The 12419-nt window shown below is 35.7% G+C and overlaps 1 protein-coding gene across 9 annotated transcripts in view; it reads right to left on the bottom strand.

The window, feature by feature from the left end:
* Window positions 1-12419, bottom strand: part of RIC1 (RIC1 partner of RAB6A GEF complex) — a 134254-nt gene that overhangs the window by 44825 nt on the left and 77010 nt on the right. For 5 of the 9 annotated variants that reach the window (XR_008481523.2, XM_008996619.6, XM_017973480.4 and 2 more), the window contains 3 exons: window positions 10838-10945; window positions 4114-4256; window positions 3705-3841 (listed from right to left, as the gene is read on the bottom strand). Coding sequence is in view for 8 of the 9 variants with exons in the window: in XM_008996619.6 (XP_008994867.1) it covers window positions 3705-3841; window positions 4114-4256; window positions 10838-10945 (388 nt within the window). In the remaining variant the exon portion in view is untranslated. The remainder of the gene's footprint in view (window positions 1-3704; window positions 3842-4113; window positions 4257-10837; window positions 10946-12419) is intronic. The other 4 variants (XM_078368494.1, XM_078368498.1, XM_008996614.5 and 1 more) reach the window with 1 other exon arrangement.

The raw sequence follows: 12419 nt of genomic DNA, 5'->3' as shown, positions 1-12419 counted from the left end.
TGGTAAGCATATATGCTATTTAATTCCATATATAGTTACAGAATAGATTCAGCTCAGTTTAGATGATAAATTCCAAGGCAAAGGTCATGATCATTAGTTCAGTTGGCAGAAAAAGTGGCATACTATAATATAGCATTTTTGGATGATCCCAACAGTAAACACTAAAGATAAAATATAATCACAACTATTTGAACTAGACTACTACAGATTTCACTTAGGTTTAAAAAAATTCCAAAATCAGCTATATAATCTATCTAAACATGGAATATTTGCTTTTTTAGTAGGAATTTTATTTTTCAATCTTAATAATAAAACTGGACATTTTATGTCACAAAATGGTAAAAAGAGCAGTGAGCATTATTTTTCTGAACTACTGCTTAGACTAAAAATTCAATCCTGTATGTATTTTCTAGGTGTTTACAATTTACCAGGCACTGCTCTAGGTGCTGAGGTTATCCCGGCACAGCAAAATCTCTACTTGTATCCTTGCCTTACACTTGAGTCAAGGGACAAACAAGTTAAAAAGGTATACTGTATATGAATACATTAAATATCACTGACTTGTGAAAAAAAGTATACTGTATATTAGAGGTTCGTAAATACTATACAAAAACAATTAAACAATGGTGGTGAAGAGGGAGTACAGGGGAAGAGTGTAATATTAAACAGGTTTCCCTATAAGGATGCCTTTTGAGGAAAGTCCTCAAAGAAATAAAACAAGTGTAAGGGCCCTATTGTAGTAGCATTTCTGGCATGCTCAAAGACCAGCAAAGAGGCTTGGGTGGATAGAGTGAAGTAGATGGGTTGTGAAAGGAAAGTGGTATATGCGGTAAGAGATATTAACAAGAGGTCAGATATTTAGGGCTTTGAAGGTCACCATAAGAATTGTGGCTTTTTCTCCAAGTTATGTAGAAGAAGAATTTTAATTTTTAACCTTTTCTGTCATGAATTATAATAAATAATACATAAAAATGAAATGCAAATTTCAATAATATCACAAAGCAAACACCTGTGAAACTGCTACTCAGGCCAAGAATTATCAGTACCCAAAAGTCTCCCAATAGTGCCCTTCCCAATCACTATATCCTCACATCCCTGCCATAAAAGTAACCAATATCCAGATTTACATGGTAACCACTTCCTTCTTTCTTTTAAACCATCACCACTTAAACATGCACAAATATGTACCCCTAATTTAGAACTGCCGGTGTTATCTGCCCTTTAATTTTTACCTAAAATGGAATCATAGCATGTATTCTTTTGTGTCTAGCTGCTTTTGCTCACCATGTCTGTGAGATCTATCTGTGTTGCTGCATAAAGCCTAGTATGTTCATGTTCACTGTAGGCTTAAATAATGAGCTTAGCTCACTGGGTTGCTGCTCTCTCTTAGTCTGGTAACTCTTCACTGTCTTCTTTGCTCTCCAAGGCCTTCAAGCATACTAAAACATATATTTTTTTCTCCAGCTCTTTTACTCCTTAGGAGGTTCTGTCCTAATAATCTAGTCCTATTGAATAAGTCTTCACAGAGGACTGACATAATCATATTTTAACACATTTATTAAATACCATTTAGTTATTTCCTTATTACCAGTAATACATATTTTTTCTTGTAATTTGTATTTTCTATCTAATACCTTATATAGTAATGCCTATCTGCTTTTCATTCGTTTTTAAATCCTTATTAGAAAAATTTCTTTATATTACATACTAATAAATGCTGAGAATATATTTTGTACTAACTCTAAAGTACTTGGAAAAGAGTCAATCACTTTTTCAGCCCTAATATTTTTATTTCCAATCTAAACATTTAAGTCCCAGAGATAATTACAACTATATGCACCTTATAGGGAAAAAATGAGATTTTTTTTTTCTAATCCATCAAAAGTTTATTTTTATTCTTATTTGTATATTGACACAGGTGATCATGAAGGTATTATTTAGTATCTTACTATCTGAATAAAGTTGATAATGGAAGGTATTAGATATGAATATTAAAGCTGATACCAAACAGAATGACAACAACAACAACAACAAGGCCATTAAAAACTTAATTCCTTTCCAGTTAAAGAGAGATGACTAAATATAAATATTTAGTTTCTTGGATTCCTAAAACCCTAACTTCTACAAGAGAAGAGTTGTTGTTTAAAAAAGCATAAAGTGGCAAAGACAAAAAGAATAGGAGAGGAAGTGGCATTAGAAAATTTTAAAAGCTGGAAAGCCTATCGATGAGTAGAATTCTTAACAGGGAGAGAAGAATGCTGAGAAACATCTAAATTTACATTGTAGGGTACACAAAAGGCTGGGAATTCTGGTGTCTTTGAAATACTAAACTAAAAGTTGTAAAAGTGGTTCAATACCTACTTCAAGAAGCAACTAGGTCCTCCCAGAGCACTTTCCTAAAGCTGAGCAGTCAATAAATACCCCAACTCTACTCCTTCAGAAAACTGAGTATCTCTCTTCGGAGAAAACCAAACCAAAATATCCCCACCCTCATATGCTCCACCAGAGGTCTATGGACCACACTGAAAATAGGAATGGAAAGCAAAGGTTCACACCTTGAATTTGGACCCTCTAGCCTAACTCTTCTGTAACCCAAATCCCAGAATAATGGGGTAGCTAAGTATATATCTACTAGAAAGGATTGCAGGACTCTTTTCCAAGGAACACTAGAGCCAGAGAGGGAAGCAGAGGGGAAAAGAAGGGAGGGAGAGAAGAAAGGGTATGACTCTAAAGCTAGGAGGGTCCCCAAGGAAATAGCCTATCCTACAGTAAAGGACACAGTCAACCAAAACTCAGTTTTCAATAAATCATTTTTATTTTAGGTCTCTGTCACAGCAGCCAAATCCATATATAAATTAGCTATTAGCTATTAAAAGATCCCACATAAATAAGAGTAAAGGGAATCTCAGAATAATTATGTCAGAAAGCCAAAAAATACAGCTGTGTTTTATATATTAAAAACTTTTATTTTTCTGAGACAGATTCTAAGTCTGTTGCCCAGGCTGGAGTGCAGTGGTGTGATCTTGGCTCACCACAACCTCTACCTCCCGGGTTCAAGTGATTCTCCTGCCTCAGCCTCCTGAATAGCTGGGACTACAGGCATGTACCACCATGCCTAGCTAATTTATGTATTTTTGTAGAGATGGGGTTTCACTATGTTGGGAGGATGGTCTGGAACTCCTAACCTCATGATTCGCCTGCCTCGGCCTCCCAAAGTGCTGGGATTACAGGTGTGAGCCACTGTGCCCAGCCAAAAATATACAATTAATAGTAACCTAATCAAAATCACAGTAACTATAATGGGAACATGGGAATAATATAAGCATGGTGGAAGCAGGGAAGACGAAAGTTACTGGTCACTTTCCAAAGTAAGAAGTCAATAAACACAGCCAAAAGATAAAAATTAAAGAAGATATTCAGAGTAGTGGAGATTAAAAATCAAAATAACAAGTAAAGGAATAAGTAGTTGCCTCCAAGAGTGGAAAATTAGACATGAGGAGAGCAAGGAGGAGAACAGGAACCGTCATTTTCTTTAACATGTCCAAGAGAATTTTGTCTACTTATACTATTTATATGTTTGGTTTGATTAAAAAATTAACAACCCTTAAAATTGTGTATGAATGATAAAAATAAAGAAGAATTTGACAACAAAGAATAAGATAATTAAGTGCAAAAAAGGTCCCTTCAAAGTAAGTAAGCCATACCTCTGCAGTAAATCTACTTGACACTGGTGTAATAAATCCAACTTTACCATCATTAAATACAACAGCAAACCCATCAAGTGTGGCACAGTATTCCATGTCTCTGATGTGTACATCTGTGAAGCCCAGGAATGAACCTACTGATGAAAAAAACAAGCACATGAAATAGGATTAAGAATACCAGTCAGTTACTCTCTCACCTTTTGTCAGCAAAACCTGTAAGGTTAAAGGGGCAAAAATAATAACCTAACAACCCTAAACAGTTAAACTGTCCTTTCCTACTAAACGCCTCTCCCACGTCGCCTTTCCCCTTGCATAAGTAGTTCCAAAGAAGTGTTCATCCATAGAAGATATCTAACTAGATATCAGACACTAAACAACTGGTTCCACCTCATGTATAAAGTATAAGTACCTCTAGATGACTGCAGGTCTACAGAAAAGGGTACTGTGCAAAGATTAATGGCTTTCCTTCCATTTGTCATTCCTTCCCAGTGAATAAGATGAAGAAGTCCATCAGAAGTGGCAACCAGGAGATCTTCCAACACAGACTGCAAACTGTAGGTAGAATCAATTAATTTTTAAAAAGCATACTAGGAAAGCAATGTGTAAAACTGATTTAGAGAATACTCATGCAAAAATGATCATGAAACCGTTTATAAAACATCTCCATTTATCTGCAGTTTTATTTATGTATATTTGAATATAGAATCTGAAATCCTGGAAGAAATGAAAGACTATGGGCAGCCACAGTCACAAACTTAACATAGTTGATAACACTAGTTAAACACTAGAAACAACGAAGCAGCAAATTACATGACGGAAACAAAAGTGAAAGCAGACAAAAAAGAAAAAGAGGTAGAGAAACAATAAAATGAATAAACCTAACTAGTAGCAGTAAGACAAACTAGAGCCACAAAGTGTAGAGGTAACAATCCCCTGGCACTTGTCCAATAACTTGTCCAAGTTTAATTTCAACTTGAATAATGATGGAAATGTTCTGTATCCATACTATTTGTAAACAGTAGTCACAAGCCATCTGCAATGACTATGTACTTGAAATATGGCTAATACAAAATAACTGAAATTTTATTTCCTTTTCATGAATGTATATTTAAATAAATTCATGTGTGACTAGTGGCTACTGTACTGGACTATAGTTCCAGGCCAATATATTTCTTAGATATTAGCAAATCTCACATTGTACATTCCTTCTACAAACATTTACTGAGCCTGTTCTCTGTGACAGGTGCTATACTCTGTGTTGGATATTCAAGGGTGAATAAAATATTCTCCCTCTTCAGAAGACTTCTCAGGCAAGAAATGAAAAATAGTTACAAAGCATGATCTCGATACTTACCAATATTTGTGAAGATATTCAGCATTTACTTATTTAATGGGGAAATAGCCTGTTTTGCTCACCTCTGTATGCACACAGCCCCAAGGGCAGTTAAATCTGTCACTAAATATTTGTGCAAAGGAAGCAAGAAGAAGGAAAGGGCTAGAGGAAAGAGGAACCCATAAATGAGACTGCAAAGATACTGGCACAAATTAAAAGACAATGAGGGAAACCAGTAGAAACTGATATCAAGAAAGCCAAGAAAGTAAGATGAATTTAAGAAAGAGTGGTTAAAGTATCAAACACTGTATAAGGAAAAATAAAAAAAAGTTATTTGTATATTATGTATGACCTATTAAATACTATTAAATTCCCTTTCATACTTAAGGAAAGAACGTATTTCAAAAATATTTTAATCGATAATGATAAAAAATATATTTTAGCATTTTAATTCTTAAACGTCAATTACTCATTCTCCTCCAAAGATTTCAGCTAATGAAGAATTTGCTGTATTTTTTTCCCAATTACAAAAGTACTGAAAAAGATTAGAAACAGGTGTTTCTTTACCCAGCTCTATTTCTTGAACTTAACAGCATTTATAATCAATTAAAATTCCCAATTATAGACATTTCACTTTTTAAAGCATTATATATTCTTTAATTTCAAGTTTATATTTCAGTGATAAAATCTATGTGCATCATTTGGTGGGTAGAGCATAAAAACTTTATGGTTTAGATGTACTATTATATGCTATGAAAATATGTAATTCAAAATCTAACCTGTTGGAAATCTGAATTACCTTGAGCCTTAAAGAAATGTAATTATGGGGCCAGAGTGACATAATAGGCAGCTATATCCTAGGCAGCTGTAATCTTTCTTTCTCTGATTATAGATTAGCTTTCTCCCTTACTGCATTGTTTTATAAATGCTGTAAATGACTAAATGGCTCCAGGGAAGACTCCTTCCCTCTTCACTGTTGATCTTCATGGTAGATTACTTTCCCTCTTACCTTTCTTACACAAAGACTTCATGGCTATCAAATTGTCTTAAAATGGAACGGTAAATATACTACTTTTAAATTGGAAAGAAAATGAAAACCAGCTGTAAAGAAAAGCCACAGGGAAAAGAAAACAAACTGTAACTAAACTGTGACTCTAACTCATAAACTAGCCTTGTATAGAAAATATTATAATCCTACTAAACTGCATTTTCCACCTATATAAACAAGAACTTTTTATGTTTTGAGACAGAGTCTTAACTCTGTTGCCCAGGCTGAAGTGCAGTGGCATGATCTCAGCTTACTGCAACCTCTGCTGCCTGGGATTCTCCTGCCTCAGCCTCCCAAGTAGCTAGGATGACAGTGATGCACCACCCTAGAACGTTAATTTTTGTATTTTTGGTAGAGATGGGGTTTCACCATGTTGGCTAGGCTGGTCTTGAACTCCTGAACTCGAGTGATCCACCCATCTCAGCCTCCCAAAGTGCTGGGATTAAAGGCATGAGCCACTGCACCTGGCCTGCAAGAACTGAATTTCTAACTTTGGAACACTGACCCCGTTTTCTGAAGTCTGTGTTCTCCCTGATTGGTTAGCTTTCTGCTTGCATTAATTCCAGATTCTGATCCTTTTTATTACTTCAGGTTGATAACGTCAAGAAAGGCAATTTAGCAGAGTAGTCACAATGGTTTACCATTGATTTTCCTCAGGAGTCAGCCTAGTTTTTTGCAGACTACATTCTCCCTCTCCCCTAACCTTATCTCCCTAGAATAATCACTGTATATGACAGTTAGACATAAGATAAAAGTTATCCTCCAGTAATCTGACTCCCTGCTAAACAAAACTCAACAACTGTCTGACAAATTTAAGAGTTCACTGGTTGGATGCGGTGGCTCATGCCTGTAATCCCAGCACTTTGGGAGGCCGAGGCGGGTGGATCACAAGGTCAGAAGTTCAAGACCAGCCTGGCCAACAAGGTAAAACCACGTCTCTACTAAAAATAGAAAACAGAAAAAGAAAATTAGCTGGGCATGGTGGCAAACACCTGTAATTCCAGCTACTCAGGAGGCTGAGGCAGAATTGCTTGAACCAGGACCTGGGAGGGGGAGGTTGCAGTGAGGCCAAATTGTGCCACTGTACTCCAACCTGGGCTATAGAGCAAGACTCTGTCTCCAAAAATAATAATAATAATAATAAGAGTTCATAGTCTCTAAAACATGATAATCAGCAATGCTGCAACAAACAAATGACTGGCCAGATGTGTAAATAAACAGGAAAATGTAATCCAGAGTCAAGAGAAAAATCCATCAATACAAATAGACTTATAGATAATCTTGACATTGGAATTAGCAAATAATGACTTTTTAAAAACAGTGATAAACATAATAAATAATCTTTCGGAAGAGATGGATACATCCTTCTCATTTAACTGGAAGTATACAAACTTGTTAAAACAAAGGCTGAGCCAGGCATAGTGGCTTGTGCCTGTAATACCAAATACTAGGAGGCTGAGGCAGGAGGATCACTTGAGTCCAGGAGTTCAAGACGAACTGAGCAGCACAGTGAGACCCCCATATCTAAAAAAATTTAGAAACAAAACAAAAGCTGGTCTAAGTTGTTAAAATATGATATATTTCCAGAAAGGATGGCAAACAGACCTTGCCCCAAGTCACCCAAGTGTTTGCCTACAACTGACTCCCCTTCCTCAGAAAAATCTGGCCAACTGAAGGATTCATTATTGGCCTCGTAGGCGGATATCAGAACTCTGTTTGATAACCCATGTGTTTTCATGCTGTATTGTTTCTTAAATTTGTTGTTGTTTCTTTTTTTTTTTGAGACACAGTCTCATTCTGTTGCCCAGGCTGGAGTACAGTGGCGTGATTTCAACTCATTGCAACATCTGCCTCCCAGGTTCAATGATTCTGGTATCTCAGACTCCTGAATAGCTGGTACTACAGGTGTGTGCCACCAAACTCAGTTAATTTTTGTGTGTATGTGTTGTTTTTACTTTTTAGTAGTGATGGGGTTTTGCCATGTTGGCCACGCAGGTCTCAGACTCCTGACCTCAAGTGTCCACCCACCTCAGACTCCCAAAGTGCTGGGATTACATGCATGAGCCACTGTGTCCAGCTCAGTTCTTAAATATTTTTAATATCACAACTGTTTATAAGTACATTGAAAATCTATGTAAATACACTCTAAGTTATGTACCTAAAGAGCCTCTTCAATCACTGACTTCATGAATTTTATGAGAGCTATGTGGTATCCCAGGTGTACGTGTGTGTTAAGTGAGTGTTTAAATTTAGGATCATGGCTGGGTGTGGCGGCTCAACACCTGTAATCCCAGTACTTTGGGAAACCAAGGAGGGGAGATCGCTTGAGTTCAGGGGTTTGAGACCAGACTCGACAACATGGTAAAACCCTGTCTCTACAAAAAGTACAAAAAATTAGCAGGGTGTAATGGCATGCACCTGAGAGGTTAAGGTGAGATCACTGGAGCCAAGGGGACTGAGGCTGCAATGAAATATGATCATGCCACTGCACTTCAGCCTGGGTGACAAAGTGAGACCCTGCCTCAAAAGAAAAGAAAAAGAAGAGAGAGAGTGGGGTGGAGGGAAGAAAGAGAGAGAGAGGAGAAAGAAAAGAAGAGAAAGAAATAGGAAGGAAGGAAGGAAGGAAGGAAGGAAGGAAGGAAGGAAGGAAGGAAGGAAGGAAGGAAGGAAGGAAGGAAGGAAAATTTTTGACTGGGGTCTAAAGAATATGGTTAAAAAGTGATATGCTAGATGTCCTTATGTTGCCAATATATACAGTGAAGTAGAATTGTTTCTGATTAATCAAATATTCCTAATTGGGAATTATATAATTTGTAAATTACCAATTCTCAAAAATGTAAATACATTTAATACTTAACTAATATTAAACACTGCATACAACATACTGCTTTCCTAAGTAAGTACCCAGGATGGAGTAAGAAATGAAATAAACTGTGGTATTTAAAAATTAGAAATAGAATATCAAAAAGTTTTTTATCTTCTAAAAATTCCCTATCCTCGGTAACAAAAGTTAGATGTCTAACATTAATATTTTTCCTCAATCAAAAATAAAAGATGACAGTACTCTTGCTCCTATAAGCAACAGCTTAACCAATATCCCTAGCCTTACCTGACTTAATATTTGTGGTGAAAGGAGGGAAAATAACTGTTTATAAAAATCTAAGTTTCATATCTTCTCACTCAATTCAAAATCTACAGGAAATTTCAAATTTTCAGTAGTATGTGTTTCAGGTGCTGAGAACACTGCTCTGAAATGCAAGTTTTGAGAGAAACCATACAGATTTCCAACTACATAAATTTATAGATTAAAACCTAAAACCTAGCACCTGAAAGGTTAAACTTGGATAAGATGGCAGAATTTTTTTTTTTTTTTTTGGTCTCTTTTTCTATTCTATTTCCATGCACCACACAAGGTTTACCACCAGGTGGAGGTAGAAAGCCAAGCCTGTACAGTTCTACCTTTTTTGGTACCTACTAAACACTCAGAATTCTCAGTCAAGTATCAAGTTACTTTCTTAAAAATGATTCCCATGTTGAAATAAATAAAATGTGAAGTGATGAACAACCTTCTGACCAAGGTGATGAGGAACCCTGAACTCAATCTTTTGTAACACTGATTACATTTGAGCAAATAACAATGAAGTTCTTTTCTACGAGAATAAGATATGAAAAGATGGACCAAACAAGGCAAGACAATGCTCAGCCACTTGCATACAGTTTTATTTAATATGTTCCAGTATCATTTTGTACATTAACAAGAGAAATGGTGAAATAAACCTTTTTCTTAGAACTGTAAGTCAGAGGGATGTTTTTAAAAATTAGCATTACATTCATATTATTCAACATAATTGAATGTAAGAGACATATTTACACAATTCAATATTTATTAAGAGTACACAATAAAAAGCTTTTTCCTCAAATCTATCCTGTAGCTACTCAGTTTTCATCCTCAGTGTCTTACGTATTTTTCCAGAAAAATACATGTTCTCCCTTTTAAATATGATGGAGACAACACTATCTCCCTTTCAAAAACAAATAGTAGCATCATATGCATCTTGTTTTTTCCACCCAACAACATATTTGGAAAGTTTTATTTTAGAAAAGATGGTCCTCAATGTTTTTACAGCTGCATATTGTTTAAATAAATTTTTTTATATCTACACAGTGGAAAAGATATGAACCTAAACTAAGTGACAACCAAAACGTCAACAGTGGAACAACAATTAAAGAAATAAAGCCAAATTATAGGTAAGATTCCTTATTTTTTCTACTAATGGGTATAAAATAGATTTTTGGTGTTCTGGCATTTCTGGCCACTTTGTCATAAAACCTTTATTCATACTTGGATGAAAAAGCTTAATTTCTTCCAAGTATATTTCCCAGAAACTTAAGACAACTTTGGAAACAAAGGCACTTTCTCTTTTCCTCAATCTGTGTGCTTTTATTAGTATTATTTTGGGATATACAGACTGCTATTACTCAAACAAGTCTACACTTTATAAAAATATAAATTTTAAAATAAAATTATATTTGGTATATTCAGTTTATGAGCTTTGCTATAATATTTATAATGTAATTAAGTATAATCTGTAAAACTTCCAATGTCTTATAAGGGTTAATCAAGCATTTCTAGAACTAAGAAGTTACCTTGAATTAAAAGACATGAAACCAATTTTCTTGTTGGTCATGTGATTAACCAACTACATTGCTTACTATCATCACACAATGTCAAATTTAACCAAAGTACTGTACCTCATGATGGGTGCTTGTAAATCCAGTATTTTCCTCATCTCTAAATTTAATGCTGGAGCACACTGTTCTTCCTTAAAATGGGGTGTCCCCTTCATTTGTGGACTTCCTCTAAAAGAAACAGCATAGAGTTAAAGAAAAAGATACTGAATTTACCTCCACTCTGTGGCTAATATACATCCAATCAAATAAAGTAAATAAAATCAAACTTACAAATCAGGTATTCATCCTTCAGATTCTCAAATCAAAAACAGACTTAAATTTTATTAGCAGACATATCTATCTTAACAATTGGAAATAAATGTTTGACCATGTAATTTGTGTTAGGAGGGTGGGAAGGAGAAGAGCAGAGAATCTGAGGAAAAAAACCCACTTGAAATAAAAGTAAACTAACAAGCATTTTGTTTAAAATTACTGAGGACCCTTTCTAAGATGGGAAACTACGGGGAAAAAAAATGTATCTATCTATATAGTACTTGTCCCAGTGGTCCAAATCTTAACATAATCTTTACTTATTCCATACCTTATCCTTAATTCCTATTTTTAGGTATGTATCAGAGTTAAGGCTAAATTGAAGGGTGCAATTAGGAGATGTTTCACAAATTACTTGGTAATAAATAGCACAATAGCTAAAATTTTTGATCCCTGGCATTAAATAGCTGCAGAAGAGTGCTGGGTCAATGCCAACTTAACTGAACTGCCACAAACAATCCCTCAAAGGACTATAGGCTGTTTTGTATTCTTTATCTTCACAGGGCATAAAAGTAGACCAGTATCTTCTTCCATGCCCGTGTTGGAATTTAAGTTATCTGTCTCTGTCAGTTATCAGCTGTGGCAGCAATTAGCCTGCTGACATCATCTCTCCCTTTCCAGTCAAGTACAGTCCTATAAATTAATTTGTCAATACTATTAAAATAATGCAAGAAGAGTCAAACAAGTCCAATAGCTTTCAAAGTTCCTGGCTTTGTGAAATATATTTTGATGCTCAGAAAACTCTCTTGCTATTTTTTAGTTATAGACTACTTTTCTTACAAGTTTGGTGGTACTTTATTACCATTCTATCCTGCTACTGCCGTGATCTGGAGTACTTAATTCCTTCTAAGTCTAAATGACTAAGCTCCTAATGTTTAACCATACAGGTTCATGTTCAACTAACATGTCTGACTGATGTGACAGACCATATAAAGGACATGAAAGTAACTATTTACAGGAGTCACATTTGGCCAGGTGCAGTGGCTCATGCCTGTAATCCCAGCACTTCAGGAGGCCAAGGTGGGAAGATCACGAGGTCTCAGGAGATCAAGACCATCCTGGCTAATATGTGAAACCCCATCTCTACGAAAAAAATAAATACAAAATATTAGCTGGGTGTGGTGGCAAATGCCTGTAGTCCCAGCTACTCAGGAGGTTGACGTAGGACAATCACCTGAACCCAGGAGGTGGAGGATGCATGCAGTGAGCCAAGATCACGCCACTGCACTCCACCCTCGGTGACAGAGCAAGACTCTGTCTCAAAAAAAAAAAAAAAAAAAAAGTATCTTCTCTAACCAAATGGAATATAACTAGAAATCAGTAAAAGAAAATC

The sequence above is a fragment of the Callithrix jacchus genome, chromosome 1, assembly GCF_049354715.1.
Source record: "Callithrix jacchus isolate 240 chromosome 1, calJac240_pri, whole genome shotgun sequence".
NCBI lineage: Eukaryota > Metazoa > Chordata > Mammalia > Primates > Cebidae > Callithrix > Callithrix jacchus.
The sequence above is the reverse complement of the archived record's forward strand: the minus strand, read 5'-3'. Positions and strand labels throughout refer to the sequence as shown.